General features: G+C 36.2%; 1 protein-coding gene across 6 annotated transcripts in view; it reads right to left on the bottom strand.

The window, feature by feature from the left end:
- C2CD5 (C2 calcium dependent domain containing 5) overlaps positions 1–23,630 on the bottom strand; it is a 68,821-nt gene that overhangs the window by 24,236 nt on the left and 20,955 nt on the right. For 3 of the 6 annotated variants that reach the window (XM_086611273.1, XM_086611274.1, XM_086611272.1), the window contains exons 9-10: positions 17,994–18,102; positions 2,267–2,381 (exon numbers count right to left, since the gene is read on the bottom strand). In XM_086611273.1, the coding sequence (XP_086467399.1) occupies positions 2,267–2,381; positions 17,994–18,102 (224 nt within the window). Of the gene's footprint in view, positions 1–2,266; positions 2,382–16,134; positions 16,201–17,993; positions 18,103–22,700; positions 22,734–23,630 lie in introns of all 6 variants that reach the window. The other 3 variants (XM_086611271.1, XM_086611270.1, XM_086611275.1) reach the window with 2 other exon arrangements.

The raw sequence follows: 23,630 nt of genomic DNA on the forward strand, positions 1-23,630 counted from the left end.
TAACATGCTACAACATCATAAAGGCTAACCAGGTTTAAGTGTGGTTCTCAATACTACGACTAATAATGCAAAGAAATCCAGTCAACCAATTAAAGCGAAGATACATTAAAAAAAACAAGGCGTAATTGTTTACCAAAGTAAAATGGAAGTTGAGAGCTTCATCATCTTATAAACATTCACTCTCAAAGAGAAGTTACAACACAACACTGACAAGGGTGCTTCTTGGAGGATAAAAAGTAGCAAAACAGTAAAATTTGAATATTAATAACTACAGTAATAGTACACATAGCATGTAAAGTAACTGACCATATTCATGATTTAGCAGAGTTAAAGCTCTCAGAAGGGCAAAGCATGACCACAGAGCTTTTAGTATTTCTGAAATTGTTAAATAAGAAACAAATCTCTAACTTTCAGTACTTAAAATAGTATAGGGGAAAAAAATAAGGAGAAAAGCTTTTCCACACTTTCTAGAACGATATATATGACTTTTTTGATTTATTGTTTCTCTTTCCAGAATAATTTTTCATATATAACATGTCTGGCAGACCAGTACTTACAGATCGAGCCTTGCTCTTCACACATGGAATAAAGCTGAATTGGCAAGTAAGCATGGGCACTCTAATAAACTATTTTATCAGTGATCAAATACTACTACCTTAAATTCCTTAAAAATGAAAGTGTGAAACAACACAACAACTGACTGCCTATCTATACAATGAACATCCTTTCCCCATAGTTAAGGTAAAAAAAAAAAATTTACAAAATATTCACGCCTTTTACAAGGAAACTGACAGCCAAAGGAACAAATCTTTCATTTTTAGTGCAAGTTCATCCCTCAGCGATGTAAACTTGAACATTCAATTCTGAGCTAAATATGGTCTTTAATATATCAAGCAAGACAGGACATAACCAGACAAGATGGCATAAGGAATACAAAACATGCCTTGTCTGTAAAGGAAGTTCTCCTATTTTCCTACTCTACTAGCAGAAGCCCTTGACTTCCAAAAATTGTTTCCACGTTTTGTGAAAGATCAATATATTTGGTGGTGGGTTTTTTTTACCTGCAGTGAAGTAATAAATATGAAGGAACAACAGATGAGAAGCAATCAATGCTGTGACTTTCAGACTGATCGTTTCTGGTTGTCTTACTACTTCACAAACAGATGGTGTGCACTCATGAAAGTCCTGTGTAACTTTGCATTTCTTTCTTCAATTTATCAATTGCAAGGTAAAATGAAACTTCTTTTTCACACTTCTCTCTTTAAAAAAGCAAGTTCTTTGTGCTTTTTCCTTAAAGCATTTGGGTAAGATCAACTTGACAGAAAATAAACTCAGATGTCTGAGTTTGCTTCAGTCAGCTTCCTAAAGCAATTCCAAACAACTAGCGAGCCAGAGCACTCTTCTGTTTGATACCAATCAGACATACTCGGCCCCATGAGGAACTATTCAGAGATTACTTTCCACAGCTAGATAGAGACACCACCTTTCTTGGGCCAGACAGAAGGACGAGTAATTAGATGAATTCCAAATTATTTCCCCCAATCTTCAAGCCTCTCAAAGTTTGTTATTAAGCCACCAAAATACACAAGATTGGAATTTTCTTAGCCAAATAAGTAAGACACTGGGAGTTTTGTTCTGAACAGAATGCAGGGCTGGGGAATTCAATTTCAGAAAGACTACTGCAGAGCCGCAGTTTAGCATGTCAAACAGTACTGTAGTACTGAAAGATAAAAATAATGACATGCATTTTCCAGAAAGAAATACAGAACATTTACACCTAAAGTATTCTAGATCTATCAGGCAGCATACTCTTCTTTAATCACAATTAATACATTCCTAGTAAAGAACTTGTGCCTTAAGTTTGAAATTTACCGTTTAAGTATTGGTCTGCCAGTTGTTACCAAATAATGACACTGCAATACATACACTTTTAGAAACAGTCTTAAGTATTTAGGTAGATTAGGTTTAGAAAAGTTCATAAATTAATACTGTTACTACAAAAGTAGTTTAAATTTTTTTCTTAAAATAAAAACTGTAATGTTGATTAGAAAAAAAAAAAAAACCACAATAAAAACCCAACCCAAAATATATTTTTTAAAAAAAGCACAATACTGAAATCTCAGAAAGTTACTTTAACAAACTCTCTGAAGTAGGTATACTAGATAGTACCAACAACTGTGTTGAAATAGTTCATTGTTTTTAATTTACTGAAGATGAAGTAAATTTTCTGTGGCATTTTGAAAATCAAATCATCATCATGATTTACCAAATGCTAGTTGATTCACTGTAGCCCACTACAGCATGACAACCCAATGCCTTGGCATGGGATTTTATCTCTTGTCTGATTTCTGCCCACCATGCATCTCGTGTCTCTGGTTCATCTGAAAGACAAAGTGTAAATCAGTTCACTATTCTGTGCTATATCAACATAAAACTTCATGCAGTTAATCTGAAAAGTCAAATTTTTCATATTCAGATGTTTTGTTGTATCTGGACATTTTTTATTCCTAGCTATCACACTTCAAGTAAACACTAATAGGGCTTTTTCATTCATTTTCCTGTTTATCATCCATGGGAACAGGTTCTGACAAATTACTGCGTTCTTGTTGTTGTCCACATGACAGGTAACACCAAAATACTGTAGATATTGTTCCAATCTCTACCCACTTGAATACCACACTGTCAGTTTGCAACAACATGAGGGCAGCATGTAACTTGCAACAAAGCATCACAGATACCTAGTTTTTCAATATTTCAGAGTATCTTTAGTAATGAAGTAGTATTTTACTTCGGTATACACTTGACATCTTTGAAATAATCTGAATATAGCTTTTCCTGCTGCAAGCACTTCTCTCTGTTAACCAGATTTTAAAAATATTTGTTGAAGATCTTATCACTAATGAAACACGGTCCCTTTTTCAGCCCTTCTAACTTTGAGAAGCCATAGGTATTTGAAACTACTTCTACATTAAAAGCATGAAGTAGTACAAGATCTGTGTTGACTATGTATTTGTAGATGCTTTTTTGCTTTGGAATCCTGGCAAACATACCTTTTTTCTCTCCTCCCCCCATCCCCAAATGGATTCTTAATCTAATTACCTTTATTGTCTTTGAGGTTACATGCTAAAATGTATCCTACCTGCTTTTATTGACTACTACTTTAAAAATGCAAAAAAGAGTGCTACTAGAACAAGTTTAGGCAATCCACTTATTTTAACTGTTCAGCAATTAGTTTCCCAGAACTGAAGGTCTCGTCTCACAAGTTTTTTACCTATGAAGTCAACAGGTATTGTAGCTTACAATCAGAGTTTGTCAACTGTTTCTTCTTTCAAAATGGCTTACCTGTACCACTGAACTTAGCTGAAAACTACATTAATTGTTGACACATAAAATAAGGGGAAAAACAGTAACAAACAACAAGCACCCAGATGCTACAAAGGGTTCTGAGCAGATAGATTCTTACACAATTTCCCTGAAATCAATTGAATTTTGCACAGATACAAGCTTCTAGCCATTGAGATCTCCTTGCTGAATCATAATTTAAAATATTAATTTCAAAACCTGAGATTCATTGGGAACCAATTTTGTACTATCAGGAATATTCATACAGTGTATGATAACCCTATATCATACACTAGGTTCTCTGACAACATGACAAACAAAAATGAAAGATGCAGATACACACATTTTGAAATTCACTGTAACAAAAATATCGTACAGTAAGATGTACTCATTCATGAAATTACCTCGACTTTTCATTTAGAACTAGGCTTTCAACTTTCTAAGATAAACTAATGATCATTTTCTAAAGAAATAAAGAAAAAAAAAAGCACAGAGGTATGTATATTCAGCTATACCTAACTTTAGATGTTAATGTTTGTGTAACTCTTAGCATTAGCATTGTACTGACTTACAGCAGCCATGGGTGTGCAGTCTGAAGTTTATCCAACCTTTGCTTTAAGAAATGAAAAAAAAAAAACAAAAAACAAAACAAAAAAAAAAACAAAACAAAAAAAAAAAAACAAAAAAAAAAAAAAAAAAAAAAAAAAACAAACAAACAAAAAAACACACAACCCAACAACAACACAAAAACACCCTACAGGGATAGTTCTTATGAAGGTTCTCCGCAACCAAGACAAAAATATAAACATTAAGACACAAAACAGACTAAGGATTTTCATGAACTGTATCAATCATGTTCCATTATACCCAAGTGCACCTTCAGCAGGTTTCAATGCACTACTAGCAGAGTCCCAAGGCACTGAACTTCACTGTCTCTCAACATGAAAACACTGTTCAAACGCTTTCACTGACTGCAAATCGAACACTCGAGACGATATACAATAACCCTGACTCGGATGGCTGGAGTGCCTGCTAGTAAGGTCTCACGCTTGCCAGCTTTCAAAAGCTGAGAATCCCACAGAAATAACCTGTCACATCATAGGGCTGGAGTTCCCAAGCTCGGCTATGAGAACCACCTGTGGTACACATCAAAGGAAAGCGGGAGACAAACATCTTCTCTTTTGCGTGTGCACCTCTGTCTGAACAGAGCTGAGATTGCTGCCACCAGTTAATGGCAGTAGTGGTAGGAGAACAGAGCAACTGTAGAAATCCACTGTAAGACAAAGGCTACAACATCTGACAAAATGGAAAGCTACATGGGAGATGCAAGACCCCAATAATATTCTGTAAATGTTATCACTAACTCTTCATGGTGGAATGCACGTGGATCTTGGACATTCCTCCTTCCCCATCCCATCACGGACAAGACAACTGCTTATAAATCTGTGTTTCTCTCTGTAACAGTGTTAAGTAGTTGGAAAAGTGGTTCACTGACTATGCAGAACAATTCTTGTTCGATTAGACTTGATCACAAGTAGCTGGCTATAAACATTGACTGAACAGCCAACAAATTTTTGTACTTCACAGAAAAACACCTGCAAAGGAGAAGTAACGATTTACTAGACAAAAACAAAGATGAAAAAGCCAATTTTAATAAATCATCACTTTTCTCTTCACACCTTTAGGCACCATTTGGCAAAAACTGCTCCTACTTGTCATCAAGGACCTTTCTATGCCAAAAAGTGCAAGAAAACGTGAAGTCATGATGAAGGAGTTTAAAGTGAGCAACAGATGAAGCGACTCAGGATGAACAGCGAAAGTGCTATGGAATAAAGAATAAGATTACAAACAAGAATATGACACTGAAAAGGTATGTAGTCACAAAAAAAAAAAAAAAGAAAGAATGAAATGTTGAAAGGGAACAGATATGCTTAAGGGGAACAGAAAAGGCAGAGATAGTAGTGACGGGTCCCAAACTGTATGCAAACATTTAACTCTCTTCCACAAAAATTTATAGTTTAAATTAACTCTCTTAAGAACTGGTTCCTAAACCTTAATGCAATTTGCTCACCTAACTTATCTAGCAGAATGCCTTATCATAATGGAAAGCACATATTGTCATGAGGTTGCTCAACGCTGTCTTGATAAAGCAACATTTAACCCTTTACTCTGACAATCTGTTCAGAATTAACAAAACTATTAACTACAGCAAGATAAAGGATCACTTTCATTCTTATTAGAGATAAGAACAACTTTCCAGCCATTAACTTCAGTGCTAACAGGATCAGGATCTTTCAAAAAAATTCAACAAATTCTCATTGCACAAGTTCAAAAACTTCTATATGAGTCATGCATAAACAGGTGTTTGTGAAGAAGACTGGGTCCTCTGCTTAAGACATTTAAATGAGTATTTTTTTTCTTCCAGAAAGAGGCCAAAAATACATATCAGTTTATATACAAATACCGTGCATTCAGAGTTTACATGAACTTACCTTTGCATATTAAAACACAAAATGATTCTCTACAATTAAAATCAAACACCATGACATTGCAATAATAAATTGATACAAAACACTGAATGCAGTGCAATGTGTAGCATTCATATTCTTCTGACAAATATTTTCACAAGCAGCCTTTTTGACACATGAGCCACACAATTTCACATGGGGATGCCATTGTAGCATTTACAAGTTTAGTAAAGCTAAGGATTTACATAAACAATTAGAGGAGTTAGGGAAGCAGGATGGCATGTGTCCAGTACACTCCGTAAGAGTGCCTGTTGTCGTTTTTTGCTACGGCAAAAGCTTAAGAACTCAAGGGTTTGCAAAGCAGATTCAGCAGACAGGAGCCAGAAACGGTGGGTATTTTGGCGCATGCTTGGATCAGGTGACAGTACAGACTGAAAACTATGGCAGCTCACTGAAATGGTTACAGAAAGTAATGGCCCTGGATTCTAGGTGGAAGCAAAAAGGCAAGCATACAGAGCACTCAATCACAAGCTTTTCCAGCAAATCTACCGAGTAGATTATAGCAAGGTTTATCTACGACTTTAAGCAAAAAAGTTTGCAAAAACTACACTGCTATTATGCGCCCTTTATTGGAAACCAAAGACTGAATATTAATTCTACTTTTATTAATGTTTCAAAATTGGCATCATATTTGTAACAAAGTGGAAGCAAAGAACACTCTTTCTAGAGCTGAAGATTTGAGAAACAACGCTGTCAACAGTACAGTATTCTATAAAAATTGTGCCAGCTCAAACCTCCTCCAACTGAAACTTTCCAAACTTATTGCATTAAATAGCTTTAGAAGATACAAACAGCACCGTATCTACTTTGTGCTCTAAATGTTCTTCGAGTCAGTTCTATCCACCACCCATTCACCTACCTCTTCCTTCAAAATACAAGGTTGACTTCTATGAGGCTGTATTGTCAACAGGACAACACCCTGTCCGAATCTTTCACCTGGAGATAACCCAAGACACTATCAATAATTTCTGATTCACAAGCAGCAACACCTTTCCAAAGTTATTTGCTAGAGGTTCACTTCTACAGGGCCTTTCAAGATTTAGCCACAATCTGCATTATGCTAGGTCCATATAGATTTTCAAAAACTGAAGAAAAATCAAGAATGGTCTCTTGATTACACAGATCATACTCAAGAGTTACTGTTATAAAGCTGAATCCCTAGGCATCCTGAGACAATTACTCTGAAGTCGAAACTATATGATTCATTTCAATCTATCTAAATATTGTATAATTTAGTAAATATTTACAATGTGACATTATGAAATGACGAGGACAACATACTATGAAAGTTTTCACAATCTACAAATGACTCATTGTTCTGTTGTCTCAAAAACAGCAATGGATACATCAATAATATTCTTTCGAATTCAATCTTTTGAGTCCTTCACTAGGCAGAGCCATTATCTACACATTCCTTAACCCCTTATTCTTTTAGCCTCTTCATTAAAACCTATTAATGAGCTTATACAGAAAAAAGTGTGGGATTTTTTGGTAGGTTTGGTGGGGTTTTTTTACGAGACACCTTTGTTAGGTTTATAAGCACCCTTCCCTGGACCTTGAAGCTTAATTTAATTTTCTCTGGTTATCCCATAAATGCTGGAATTTCCTGTCATCTTTCTAAAATATTTAATTGTTAAATAAGTGTACAAAAAGCCACAACCTCTTGCCTGTAAAGTTGAAACACAAAACTTGGGTAGCAAATAACTAAACTTACAGCAGACTAACCTACAGCTTTCAAAATATTTTCAAAGCCACTCCATCCTTTTTTAAAAATTACTCCCTATATTCATCTTTACTACTAAAATATGTCAAAAGGAAAATTTTGCTTAGGATATCGAATCTGAAGGAAGCAGATTATTGGGATTTAGAAAATGAAAACTAAGATACACTAAACCAGCAGGAAACAGCACAACCACACCAAAGAGAACAGGTACACTTACTCCTACAAAGCTTAAACTACAGACAAAGCATCCAGCCTGGAGAATACTGAATCGGTGTATTTCTGCCAGACAAAGTCAGAGAGCACGTACCTCACTTCTCAAGCCCCAACTGCTGAACGAGCAAAAAAGCAGGTTTAAGTTTGGACGTTGAGAAAATTCTTCAAATACTGAAGAAACAATTTTAAGAACATTTAGGATTAAAATGGCGTCCAGCTTTCATGCGTTTAAAGGATGAGGTATTTCAGCTGGTTGATTGAACACCAAACCATTCATTTGCAGGGCTAGTTTTCTACTGGGTCAGTCAGGCCAAATCACTACCATCACCACCATCAGAAGACTGCTAGAGAGCACGACAAATCGTACAGAAAAGCAGCATCATTCCTCTTAGTGGCAGCTCACTATTGAGGAGTATTAGCTTTAATACCAAGGTATACTCTGAGATGGACAAGCAGCAATGTAAGCCTCTTAGCAACGTTCCCATCAAAACTCAATTCTTTTCTTAGATCCCAAATTCCATGAAAAAACCCGCGTCACTGCTACGACGCTAGAGAATACTCTTTTTTCTTGCAAAAGAAAAAAAAAAGAAGTTACTTTAAGTATAAAACAGAATTAACAGAATCTCCCATAGCTTCTGTATCTCTGATATGGATGAATGTATTTGTAATTTCGACAGAAACATATTCCTCAACAACTTCATATTCTTAACATCTCTGTCAGCAAGCCTTGAGACGTTTCCCTGCATTTGTTCCTCATCTCAGGTAAATACTCCTTGGAACAGTTTAAATGCTTAGACACCTAAAGATTAGCATCTTGAAAGCCTTATGACTGACATCACTAAACACAAGTATTTTATACAGTCCACTGCGACATAACATCTGTGACCTAAACTAATTCAACTACGTAAATCTAAACAGAATGTCCCAGATTAAAAAGAGAGTAACTACTTGGATTTTCACACCAAAGAAAGCAAACCTCCGCTGTTCTACACTTTGTCTATCAGTCACACATTGCAAGTTATACATGTAATTGATCTTAGGAATAAACCTGCAAGAATCACTTGGACAGACTACAGAATAGTTTATCTTTTCTAAATATGAAAAGTAATCTTTGAGGCAACAGTTTTCCATAAACCGTTTCAACAAAATCCACTGCAAATACCACAAAGCATTAACTACGCAGCCATAACAATAATGTATCCTACAACTTTTGGTTTCAATCGTAAAAGAAGGTCTGATAGGAACAGCACAAGCTGTAAAAAGTATCATGTCCAAAAATAGAAAAAAAAAATGCTGCAATAATAAAACTGCAGTAATAATTTAATTTATAGCTAAAGGAAACCACCATGTGATACAACTTGAATAAAGTTTTAAAAAACTAAAATAAAATCAAAAGATACAGACTTTGAAGACAAAAAAAGATGTCCAGGGTATTTATATACTAACATATTCAAAATGAAATTATTAAGATAACACTTAAAAATAAACGTTTAAACTTCACCACAGTTCCTTAGAATGATTAAGAGTTCTAAAGTACTGTCCAGACAGAACAAAACATTAAATATCAGAAATTAATTTGTCTCTGGAAAATCAGTGTTCCTAAACATGTAACTTTGGCACTCTAGCTTTTAGTTATTATTTTGATCATTCATTCATCCTATAATGGTGAAGTCCTCACAGCTGTGCATAAGGTTGCTCTAATCATGAGATGAGTGGGACACTAAAGACGACCTAGGAATCTGTTTTAATTCATCCTATTACAGTAACAAGGGCAAGGTCAGCCACCTTGAAAAGCTGCTAGGTAACAAAGCAACTACCTATTCTACCTTGTATCTCTCTGTTGCTCTGTCGTCTTGGCACAACAAAAAAATCAATTTTAAACCGTGAGCATACTTCAAAGGACATCTCCAATTGACAGCAACAAAGGGTCTGTTATCTAAAGCTGAAAACACTACGCTGTAACAAGACAGGTCTTCTTAAACCACATTTTATCTCTTTGATAACTAGCATCACAAAATGAACTCCGAGTACAATTTAAAACTTTAAACAAGCCGAACTAGCTGGAACCTTAAAACAAGCAATAATATGAATTTATCTAACACAGTCCTTGGAAGAAACATAGAGAATTTTAAACACACAAAAAAAATAATCTCCCAACGAACACAGATAGATGCTCACAGACAAGACTGCCGCTTTCTTGCCGACTGCCATGCAGACTATGTGCCTCACTGCACAACTGCAGAAATGAGAGGGCATTACTTGGCACAAAGTGGTATTGCCTCTGTATTTCCTATTTATTGTTTACACTTCTCAGGCTTTTATTGTTACGTGCACAGAACCTCTGCATTCATTATCTTGATACACTCACAACTGTTTATTTTGGTTTAAGACAAAAGTCGCAGAACTAGTCAGAGAAGCCTCTCTAAACTTCTGGATCTGAGGAGCCTTTCCTACAGTGCCTTTTGGAGTGAGCTCAGCACCTCAATGAGGTTGCATTAAAAGGGACCAAAAACTCAAAACTTACAAAAAACTCTGACAATACTAGTGCAAAAGGCACTAACAGACAAATTGCACTAACAGACAGAATCCAAAGCACAAACTGAACCAGAGAAAAAAAATGTAACTATGGTATTTCTTTTTAAGAAATATGGCACATTGAGGAACTTCACTCTTAGCACTTAGAAGGAAAAACTCTTGTGCACAATTCAGCTCAGATAATGATCTTATCCATTACCATTTAACCGGAGTTATTTTTATAATCCTGCTACAGTCAGAACTTGCGTTATCTGCCATTTTCCTACAATACTGTCCGCAGACATTTCACAAGGACATGTTTACTTTTCAACTAGAATCATTCTAGTTTTCTTCTAACAATGATGTATTTTGAACCAGGCAAGAAGTTCTACAAGTATATCTTTGCAACCACAGAGTGACACATTGTAAGGCTGGAAAAAAATCATTTTAATCCATGAAGGAAATTATATCAAGACAGTAATTTTAGTCACATCCCATATTTTGAAATTAGGAAAAGTCAAGTGAAAGAATAGTCAGAGTCAAGTGATCTTGCATTTTCTGCAAGATCAAGGTTCTCTCTCTCCCACGTACTATCAATTCAAAAAACAAACTCTAGTGGTACAATAACCAACAGCTTTATTGGAGCATTTGTGCAGTAAAAACTCTGTGATGGCTTTCAGATCATTAGCCGAATTTCAGAGAGACTTTTAAATCAGTACAAACAGATTAAATAGCATTACTTACTATTAGGCAAAGAATTCAAAAATAAAGATTTTTAAATGCTGAGTTTATTACTTTATGAATCTCGAACAGAATGTAGGAATAGTACTCTAAACTCACTGACAGTGACCACCCTGTTCAGTTACATAAATATCTACTCAGAACTTTCCAAAAGAAAATTGGAGTCTCAAAGAAAATGATTTCATTAATAAAAGGGTGCATCTGCTTCAAAAAAAGAATATTCAAACACTTCACATTAACCATAAAAACCATTTAGGAATATTCAATCCTCTGGAAAAGTTGCAGAAAAGTAGAGTAAAATACTACTGAAAAACTCTGCACCTGCTGCTCTGCTCAGAAAAGCCTCTGACAACTGCCTTATCCTCCCATTATCGTATCAACACACATTGATGTCCAAGAAGTTGACCTGGAAATTCTCCAAGAAAAGTCCTTAGAATGTTATTTTTCTACTAGTTCTGAATGATACCCACATCAGACACTAACAAAAACATTCTGACATTTTCTACTGTGTTCTTACAAGTGCGCCACATTTACATCCCAGACAGCAGTACGAAATGGAATTTGCACATTCACTGTATGTTTGTATTTCTGTGAAAGAAAAGCATTCTGCTACAGAACCAAAACATGCTCGAGCTTTCCTCTTGCGTTTCCTCATATACAAAGCTAGACTTCTGGAGAATTTCACACTCCAACAGCATGTCTGGATATCGCACAAGGAGCTCAGGAGATCCTTAGGAATTTTATTAATAATCTTTTCTCCTTCCATGCTTCTGACTACTGGAGTTGAAGAATCACTGCTGACACAGCGCCCTGAACGAGGTGTTTAAAAATAATTATGTGAGAACACTGCACATGTTAGTGCAGAAGCAGTCTCTATTCTGCAAGTTCCTTGCACTTCCTAAGGATCCTTTCTTCTGTGTATTTAACCTCGAGGAGAAACTTTAAGAATGATCCATGGGTCCTGCAGGAACTGGCGGCTGAAGTTGTAAGGCCACTAGCCATCATATTTGAGAGGTCCTGGCAGTCTGGTGAGGTTCCTACAGATTGGAAAAGGGTAAACGTAACCCCCATCTTTAAAAAAAGGACCAAGGACAACCCGGGAAACTACAGACCAGTCAGCCTTACCTCTGTGCCAGGTAACATCATGGAACAGCTTCTCCTGGTAGCTGTACTAAGGCACATAAAAAATAACCAAGTGGTTGGTGACAGCCAACATGGCTTCACTAGGGGCAAGTCGTGCCTGACTAATTTAGTGGCTTTCTACGACAAAGCTACAGCACTGGTTGACGTGGGTAAAGCAACGGATGTTGTTTTCCTGGACTTGTGCAAGGCATCTGACACTGTCCCACATGACATCCTTGTCTCCAAAATGGAGAGACACGGATTTGACAGATGGGCCACTCGGTGGATAAAGAACTGGCTGGATGGTCACACTCAAAGAGTTGTGGTCAATAGTGCAATGTCTACATGGAGACCAGTGCCAAGCGGTGTCCCTCAGGGGTCTGTTCTGGGTCCAGTGCTGTTCAACATCTTTGTCAGCAACATGGATCATGGCATTGAGTGCACCCTCAGTAAGTTTGCTGACAACACCAAGCTGTGTGGTGCCGTGGACTCACTTGAGGGAAGAGATGCCATACAGAGGGACCTTGACAGGCTTGAGAAATGGGCCAATGCTAACTGCATGAGCTTCAACAAGTCAAAATGCGAGGTCCTTCACCTGGGCCAGGCCAATCCTAGGCATAAATACAAACTGGGCACAGAGTGGGTTGAGAGTAGCCCTGAAGAGAAGGATTTGAGGGTGTTTATAGATGAGAAGCTCAACATGAGCCGGCAGTGTGCTCATGCGGCCCAGAAGGCCAACCGCATCCTGGGATGTATCAAGAAAAGCGTGGTCAGCAGGTCAAGAGAGGTGATTCTCCCCCTCTACTCTGCTCTTGTGAGACCCCACCTCGAATACTGCGTCCAGTTCTGGTATCCCCACCATAAGAGAGAGAGAGATCTGTTGGAGCGTGTTCAGAGAAGGGCCACGAAGATGACCCAGGGGCTGGAGCACCTCTGCTACGAAGACAGGTTGCAGGAGCTGGGATTGTTCAGCCTTGAAAAGAGAAGACTTCGGGGGGACCTAATAGCTGCCTTTCAATACCTGAAGGGAACCTACAGGAAGGCTGAGGAGGGACTTTTTACAAGAGTGTCCACTGATAGGACAAGGGGAAATGGGTTTAAGTTGAAGGAGAACAGATTTAGATTAGATCTTAGGAAGAAATTCTTCAGTACGAGGGCGGTAAGACTTCGGAATAAATTGCCCAGAGAAGTTGTGGATGCCCCCTCCCTAGAGGTGTTCAACACCTCCCTAGAGGTGTTGGACAGAGCCTTGAGTAGCCTGATCTAGTTGAGAGGCATCCCTGCCTATGACAGGGAGGCTGGATTAGATGATCTCTAAGGTCCCTTCCAGTCTATGCCATTCTATGATCCAGTCTTCTGGATCTAGGATTCCTTATAGCACATCTTTAGCATCCTTTTTCAGACACTGCACCAGAGTATTTTTTCCACTGTATAATGTGCCCTCTTTTCTATGAATTTGTGTTCTTGTGTTGCTACTTTTATTTTTCGGATTCATCTTGGTCATCACTTTTTCTTAAATTTACAAACACTTAAACAATGTTGTCATTGAACTATATGCAATTCCCAGGCGTTTAAGAAGTTTCTTTTTCATTCATCGAATAAAGTCAGTCTTTACTTCTACATTTGATCTTCAAGCATCTTCAAACCTCTGATTTTTCAGCATCATCAGATGGTCCTGTTGTATCTTACACACTTAATTAAACAAGCCTCTCTGCCATTAGCAAAAAAAACAAATATCCTTCTATGCTACGCAGGTTATTAGCAAGCTCAAATGAAGCCTGAACATTCTCAGAAAGGAAAATAATTTTAGCCTACTTATGGTTGTGATTACATTCTTGCTAACGTCAATGTAATGGAAAGATGTAATATTCTTTTCCTTAAGCTGCATAAATCCCTGGTCTCCTCTGGGCCAAGTATTAGCCAGCAATGACAGAGTTGGCAATAAAGCTCTAGGAGGAGTAGATGAATAGAAATCTTCTCCTTTGGTTTCCCAATGATAACAGATCTGCACAGCACATTCATTACTCCAGTTTAAAACAGAGTTAACCTGTATGTAATCTGCAACTCTACTATCCATCCCACATAATATGTGGCGACTTAACTACTCTCTTCCTCCTTTCTTCTTCCTTCAGCTAACACAGCTAGAACTGCAAAAGAAACATAGTTCCAGGCATATGAGCATAGCCTGCTCAGGCGCTAACCAGTAGGATTAATCAAGACTGCTATTACAGAGCTGCTGACGCATGTCAAGGCAACAGAGATACAAACAGTTCTTGGCAAGGTATTAACTCTAAAATTACTGTTTGGTTTAGGCCTCTGTACTCCAGAATTTCTGGGGAATAACCACCTCCGGGTATAAAATGCATATATACGTGTGTGTATACCCCTGTTATCTCTGAAAAATGTAGGCTATCATTTTGTATATTCTGTCAAGAAATGAATTCATGACTTCCCCTTAGCTTCCTAGGCTTACATTTCTGGATCAATTTCTAACCCAGCTCAAGGTATGGTTAGTGTCTGTACGTAACTCATTTACTCCATTATTCTAATAAAATTCTTCCATGGCAACATCCTACTAAACACTGTCTCAAAGAAGCAACAATTAATTCAAACTTTTCAAGGTAGTATACAGGACGAAGAATTTCAACACATTTTTAACACCTTGGATAAGACTGTGCTACAGCAGTAACAGATCTGAGAATTTCATAATATTATTTTCATACGGAAAGCAAAATTCATTTTTAAAGATTATCACTTTAGAACAAGCAAATAAATACAATAAAACCAGAAAACCTCATAATTATAGAATCACAGGACACTTACTGCAGCAAGGAACAAGGATACAAAAACGTGCCAATAGTTTTAGGCAATATCTATTATTGAACTATTTGTAAAATGAAAAACATATACAGATAATGTAAACTGAAGTTCAGAGCACGACACAGAGCTGCACTGCAACAGTGCAGTACCAAGAAGGAAAGTTTGTTCCCAGGGGAAACAAACCCCCAGAGGTCTGCTTTAGACCTTTTTACTATGGCAGCCTTAAAAACATCAAAGTTTGGCAAGGTCTGCTGGCTTGGATATTACATGCAGAGAAGTTACACCTGCCTTTCCTCCAAAGCATGCCACATTTCCAGAGCGGAAAAAGTCTGTATTTCTCCCTGTCATAGGCCAGTGCTCTGTGCAGCTTTTATGTTGACTGCATCATCAACTCGTCCACTCTCTGCATCTGTATAAGGAAGTTACACACTTTGATCCCTAAAACTGCACCCAAAAAAAAAAAAAGTATTTTGGCTTTTTTCAAGTTAATTGTTAAAGTGATTAAAAAGTTCAAACAATTATGCTGTTAAATCCTGCAAGCTGATTGCATTTTACAAGATTTATGAACCAACAAATCCTGTACTGCAAACTACTCCTCTCTTTAAATAGTCCTCTTCGCTATTTTCCCTCCTCTCAGTCAACTTTTATGTCTATTATTTAGAACAAACACATTCATCAGTACCTGAAATTAATAGAATTACAGCCATCACTGAAGAAAGTACAAGCTCATGCATAACCAACAGCCCCCTCCCCCCCAAATCAAACCAACAACAACAACAAAAATTAATTCACATCTGACATGATCCCAACTGTATAAATAAGAATCTATTCTCTTTCCTTCAGTTATACACTTCATGGACACTGAGGTGAAAGCTACTACAAAACAATCATCTGAACATTCAGCTTTCCAGATTGATATTATTCTTAGCAATACTATTTTATACTAAAACAATGTTTTGCAATTTTAAAGAAAGCCTTTAACAACATTAAAACGAGACATTTAGGCATTTGATGATTACACAGATTTAAATTTGAAGCATTAACCTAAACATCCTACAGCATTTCTAAGAACTTCACTGAGCTGCCATAATTTCTGTCAGCATATGTAGTACTGAATGACTAGTAAAATACCTGAATTGAAACTATTCCAGTCTAGTAGTTTGTATGATCTTGTGTTACCCATAATTCCGACAAAGGCTGAGTTCAAAACAGCAAATTAGTAGATCAGTTATAGGAGCAGAATAGTGAAAAAAAAACTACCAACAAGAACACAATTGACAACACCACTCCACAGGAACTGGAAAGACACAGACAGCAGAGTTAATAAGAGGCTGAAATAGAAAGGGAAAAAAGGAGCATGCTATAGCAATCTAGCACTAGGCGTGATCAAAGTGTACAGTATACAGCAATTATTGTCTTATCAATATGTTCTCAATCCACCCCTTCAAACGTTCTTTCCTCTTCTACATGTCCCTCTATTCATTTGCCAGTTTCCTTTAATATTTTACAGACTTGACTCAAATGCTTAGTATGATCATCACTATATCAGAATTTTTTTTTTCTATCTCTTCACCTTCCCTCCCATAGCCATTTGCCTTTATTACCCCTTTTGTTTTCATTGTTTTGCAATATACTGAGTTCAAAGTATCATGCGTCTTACATTCACTTGTCAGGAGCAATCTACAAGTCTCACAAAAACACTGCGAAGAGCCACTTAGTTGTGCAAATACATATCTCTTATTTCTTATCCTGCTTTCAGTCAGTTGGTAAAGGAGTGCATAATGGAAGAAATCAGTTTTTAAAACTGAGCATAATTGATTTTTTTTCATTTTGTCTTAAATAAATTTATCACACAGTAAGTTCTGCACATAAGTGACCTGTATCAGAAATATGTCGAAAATATGGAAGCCTAAGACAACTTTATGGCAAAGAAAGGGGGCACCCACACATAAATTAGACTTTGACATTTCGCTTAATCTTCTCTCCACTATGTACATAAATCTTAAAAATAGGGGGGAAAAAGAACAATATTGTGTACTCATATGCTTTTAAAAAAATCCCTTATTTTTTTTGGTTCAAATTAAGTCTCAGATTTTATTTCACGTTGTCGGTTTATTGAATCGTTAGATGAGCAACAATCTACGTGCTTGTAGAATGACTTGACCTGGGCCACATGAAGAAGAAAGAAAAGGAACACAGTTGAGGTTTTTTTAATTGCTTTTAAAGATGCATTTACATAAAGTTTGTTTTATTACTCCTGACTAGTGCATGCAAAACCACTACAGATGATATTTTTTACTCTCCTCTGTCTGCATTTTTAAGCGCACTGGCTAATGTCAACTTTTTACAGAGTATTTCTCAGCTTGTCTCAGTGAACGTAACAAGAAAGTCTCCAGAGTCAAAAGTCACTTAATTCGGATGTCAGAACTAGGACATGCAAAATACACATGTTCCAGTACTGGAGTTCCCAGGTAAATATTAAATAAAAATCTTAAAGGACTGTTCTGTGTATGTTTTTAAGAACAGAAACAAAGCTGTAAAGGTTTTCTCAAAAGAGGTTAAAAACACGTATTGAGCTAAATTGTAGTCATTATTCCTTAAGGATTTCAAGGAGCTGAAAATTAGAAAACATTCATAGTTAAGATCAAGTATTTAATCTTATTTTCGTTTGAATGGAAAACTTGCATCAAGCTTTAATATTTGAAAGTAATAAAATAATTATACCCTCAACAATTCAAAGATTTTAGCACAAAGCTACTGGATTCTAAGTACTTTATTATTTCATTAACTTGCTGAAAAGCTTTTCATTAAAAACAAACCCTCTGAATAACTACTATTTTTCAATTGTAAATGACTGAAAAGCATTGCTTTTAATACACATTATTAGAATAGATTTGTATCTATTCAAATACTAATATGTTATAAAGATTAGAAGCACATGATCATTACAACTAGACTTGGGCAAGAAAGTCATTTCTGTGTTCACATACCAGGATTGTGAATGCGGTCCAGGAGCTTCACAGATCGTGCACTGACAACACCACCAACGTGGACAAGGAAGCCTGGTGGAAAGGTCGTCAAGGTAAAAAATGGGAATTCCTGTTATGATTAAAAACAAACATCAAATGACTGCTTATCAACCACTGCTGATTGCCAACAAACATGCAGTGAATTGACAGTTTCCCTGAAATACAAGCAAAGCAGTTACATGAGGCCAAACATGTCATTCAGGCTTACTAAGCACTATGTAACATACATCTTCACGTACCCGTAGTATAATAAAAGCAGAGTTATTATACAATGTAAAAATACTTTTCCCCCATAGAGTTGTATCTCAGCACAATATTAATAAATAATCAAAACTTCACAGATTTTTCTTAATAAAGCCTCTACTGGTCCACTTTTAGTATGGCAGCTAAACATCATAATTCAACTCTCATTATTCTCCATTCTTTAGGTCTTACTGTTACAACTGACAACAGTTTGAACCTGAAACATGAGGTGAAACAAACTGTAGTCTTGCAAGAATGATGTATGTCTTGTTACAGGAAAGCATACCTAAAAAATACTAACAGACTGCTCTGCTAGTGTTGTAAGCCCGAAATATAACCAGTAAATATCCATCTTCTAGAATAAGGCATAAGTCTTTGAAATACAACTGTAAGTTCTTAAACCAAGGAAATCCACTTTCAATTCATTTGCGTAAAATAGTTTTTACCAATTCATAATTAAAATGAAGAATTAATGTTTCAGCAACTACTCAAAAATGTAATTCGTACAACAGGCAAAGTAAGTGACAGCAGTAATTTCTCATGACACACATGACGAAATAAAACAGTAGTATTCAAAGGAAGTGAGCCCAAAACTGGAAGATTTTATTTTCTACAGAGACATTCTATAGAATGTCTAATATATACATGACAACACATTTATGGGGGAAAGGCAATAGATTTATGTTTAGCAATTCTTAATACATAGAGGCAAAACCAGAAAAATAAAAGAAGAATCATGCAATCACCGTTTCTATAGTCATGACAACTGGTTAAATGGAAATAATAAACAAGTAATTTTATATGAGAGAAAGTCTAGTATAGATGCCTTTCTCACATACTTGAAGCACTTGCAACAGTACAGCTCAACTCAGCTTCTACCTAGACAGTACACATGCTGCAGATTAAATGAGGATCACAGTTCTTCCAGCAATACATGGCATGAAAAGTATTCTTAAAGTCCAATGTAGATTTAAAAATTAACATTTCAGATTTATTACTACCCATGCTATTACAACTCTTACAATTTTTAAAAGGTCCACCAAATTTCAAGTTTTCTGGATTTTCATTTGGCTTAGACGTTCAGAATTAAAAGACACACTTCGAAATCAGCAACCATAGTATCAACAAACAGATGGAAAATAAAACACACACACAAAAACATCAACTCCCTTAAAAGACCGAAACCTGCAGTCGTGCTTTATGGCGCAATTAAAAAGTAGGAACATTTCACCACAGGACTCTGCAAAAAAAGATTCCACCCAAAGGTTCTAACTGATCACAAAGCACTTTGCAGGTTATCAGAGCAGCCAGAAAGCCCTCACTACAATACATCTGAACTCCTTTTCTGTATGTCTTCCACGCCAAAAAAATGGAAAAAATGCAGTGCATCACCACTTTGTTAGAACCCTTTCACTGTGGCTCCGTAGCACCAACCGTTCCACGATTCACAAGTGTACTGCTAATATTTGTCCCTGTATCATTCTGTGACACTCATACATTTAAATATAAGATGCAGAATAACATACACGTTTGCCCTGCCCCCTGAACATGGTTTTATCACACTAATGACATGTAAAAAATGGGCTTTCCCAGAACTACAGAAATCAATAAACTCTACTGCATATACCACCTGTATGAAATTCCACTAAGCCTATACTACGTTTATACTTTATACATACATCTACATACTCACATTTACGTTGTGCTAAAGTAGTATGTAGTGAACAAGCGAACAATACTCCATGCTCTAATGTATAAGCACATCTGATGCTTTTTAACCTATATGGAGATTCAGAAATTAATTTTTTGTTCATTTTCATAAGGCTGTGTACTGCAAGTAATTTTAATATACTCAGCCTTCCAGTTTGCCCAATTCCCTACACTACAAACCAGGAATAAAACTTCAAAGCAGACCTATGTCCTACCAGTTAATTTCAGCCATAGACAAAACTGGGCAACTGACTTACTGAACCATTCTGGCATGCTCTTATCCCATTAACAATGTCTCGTTCATTCTGACGCAGGTGGAACTCCATCACTGCATATGATGGCTTTTTTCTTCCTTTTTTTCACTTTTAAGCTTATTTAGAGGTTTTGGGGTTTTTATTTTTATATTACTCAAACACAAGTTCCGGCCTTAACTACATGTGGTGATCTGCAATACTTCAAAATTATAATCCTATACTTATTGCATGGAAAACAGATTCCCTAAGAACCAGATGCAGCATTTCCGTATTACAAATCTCCTCTATTACTACAATTTGCAAAAAGACTATCCTTACATCAAGGTGATGGAAGCACAGAGTATTCATTCCCATGTGTGGGAAGACAAGATGATCTTAAAGTTTCCAAGCTGCAACTGAAGACAGTCAACCATTTTACCAATACCCATTCGCCATGTCATTTCACAGACATTGACTGCACAGACCCTGAAAGAACCATCACTGGTTTAATCCTTGCAACTACATAGAGATTTTATAGTTGGCATTTGGGGAAAGTTTGGTACGGTTACAATAAAATCCTCATAATATTTGTTCAATACAAGGTTTAAAAACATTTGTGTATATGCATACATGTATTGCCAGTATTCTTTTTTTTCACTACGTTTCATACGAAGACACACAAAATAATGAAAAAAGCACATGAAACAAGGCTACACACACATCTCATTTGGTGTTAGTGTCAGCTGAAGCAGTTCTCAGATTCCCTTCCAGCCATTCACTCATTCCCATCATTGCACCACTCCCTCAGACAACGCTCGTAAAGCTCAGGTATGTTCACAGAGCTTTTGGGGCTGAACCAGAGTAGGGAACTGGTCCATATTATAATACTGGTAATTTCCTGGTTTGATTATTTTCTTTCTAAGCACATTTACTGTGCCATCTCACAGGGCAGCCAAACAATCCTACAATTTTTCTTCAACTGAACCGAGGGGATGGGCTGGATCGTAACGAGAAGTCACTGGAAAGAAAAGTTGCTTAAGTCAGCATTTCAGCCAAAAGAATCACGCAGAGAACTGCACTCTAACACGGCAGTTATCTAGCAGTGCTCTTCAGAGATGAAGATCGACAGATCTCCATTTTGAAAAGGCAGCAGTAACCATTTCTCAAGCACTTGCAGAATGCAAATGTGGAGGAATAAAACAGCATATGTCCAAGTTGAGGTCAACAGAGAGACAAAATACCATCAACAGCAGCATTTGGCCATTTCTACAAAAACATAGGCTATTTTTTTTATAAGTAAAGTAAGCTCAGATTTTCCCACTGACAGAATACACATTTATAGATAAACATATACATAAAGATAGCTGTGCTATAGTTAAACCTGCTATCCACAGGCATCCTGTGAACTGCTAAAAATATATTAACGTACAACATAACACATATGTGAGTTTTCCACGGCTGGTGTAATTTCCTGAAAAAAAAACAAGTAATCCTACCCTTCCAACAAAATCTGTTCTGGTTTGCAATTAGGGTTATTTAAGTGACACTTTAAAAAGTGTCACTTAAATAAAGTGATTAAAAAAAAGCTGTGGAGACATCCAGTTAAATGAACCTTTAAGAGTATTACCATATACCCAAATAAACTGAACTAAGACTCGAAAGAACTTACTATATATCTGACACACGTGGAAATATACATATTGAATTTATTCTTTGTCTTCCCAAATCAGTGCTACCCTAACTAATCCAGACAAGTAACTGGAGTACACTATATATGTGTGCAGTATTAAAGCAGACGAAGTAACTTTTAAGTGTTTTGCATTCTAGTTAAGTAACTCAACCTTAAAGTAACCATAAGAGGCAATGATAGCAAAAACACATCCAATATGAAATTTTCAGAAAGACAGTATGGACATATTTTTTGTATCAATTAATGGTATTAATGCTTTGCTACATCATCAGTAACAGATGCAGCATGCTTCCATTTCATTTTACAATATTTTTTTTCCACTAGACAATATGCAGGTCTTAAAACAACGTGCAAATAATTTAAGCTCTAAAAATACATCAAGTGCTCTTAATTTACATTTTTTAATTGTTTTTAAAAAGCTTCCTAAGGAAATAACAGATCAGCCATGAAATGTCTGAAATGCTAGGAGAAACAAGGATAAACAGATAAAAAGCTTTTTTAAAGCATTTTTTTCAAACTAAAATAGTAAAAGCAAAAAGCCATGGATTTGAAATTAAAATTTTAAATCAAATATAGCATCATGCAAAATACTAAGCAAAAATATGCCAACCTGATAAATGCTTTTAAAAATAACAGAACAAATATAAAAAAATCCTGCATAAACAAGATTACAAATAAATTTGCAAAACCTCACAAAAAAAGAAAATAAAAATATTTCAAATAATTGTTTAGAAATCTTCAATACAAGAAAAAAGGGCTACAAAGAGAGTCACACAATGTTTTGGAACATACCCGCCTTCTACAGAACCTATGAGGCGATCCTCCCTTAGCAACGGATAACAAAAAATGAGAAGAGAATCATCCACTTACTCAAAATAGTAGCTATTTGCTTATATTTCACAGATGTAGCTGATTCTGTTTTCAATAAACATTTATGATTCTACACAAGTGGCTCAGACAGAAATCGTAATTAAACAACAATTTATTTCTGAACAGGAAAACATTCATATTTCTTCCTTCAAGACACTTCACTAATAATACTTTGACAAAACCAGTATACAATCTATAAAAAAAAGTTGCAATGACTCATTCAAAAAGGCAAATGAAGAATTAAAACCACCATTTTTATAATAAAGTCTATTCAGCATAGTAACAGATGGCATTTTAAGTCCTACAGAGGTTCTTCAAGGAACTGCAAATCTAGAAAGCCCTTTTGTTGCTTGGGAAGTGGTTTAGGTTTAAGTTACCATTTTTCGAAGGCTACATGCACGCCATTTCACGTGGCAGAACGAAGGCTGAATTACCCATCAACTCTATTTTTCAAAACTGAAAGTTTTTGCTATTATAAATGGGATTAAAGCTGTTCCAATGTTTCTGAATTTGGCTTCTGTAAAAATTTAAGTTAATACATGATGGTAAAGCATTAAACTTACACACACAACAGTAACTTACAGAGACGAAACAGCAGTAATTTTGCTACAACTGTTTCTTATAACACCAACTATAATCACTTGAGTGCTACGCACGTTACAGTTATTTGCTCCATTTTTCTTAATGCTTTACTAATACCTTACAGTTTAAATAACTTGTGTGCAAAAGGGCTATTAAGCATTCAGCATTTGCCATAATTTTTCAGACACAAAAAAATACACATATTTTTAAACAGAAAGTAGCAGGAAATACTTAACTTACTACAAGCTAAATTTTCACTTCAGTAGATCA

The sequence above is a fragment of the Tauraco erythrolophus genome, chromosome 4 (genome assembly GCF_009769465.1).
Source record: "Tauraco erythrolophus isolate bTauEry1 chromosome 4, bTauEry1.pri, whole genome shotgun sequence".
Lineage (NCBI taxonomy): Eukaryota > Metazoa > Chordata > Aves > Musophagiformes > Musophagidae > Tauraco > Tauraco erythrolophus.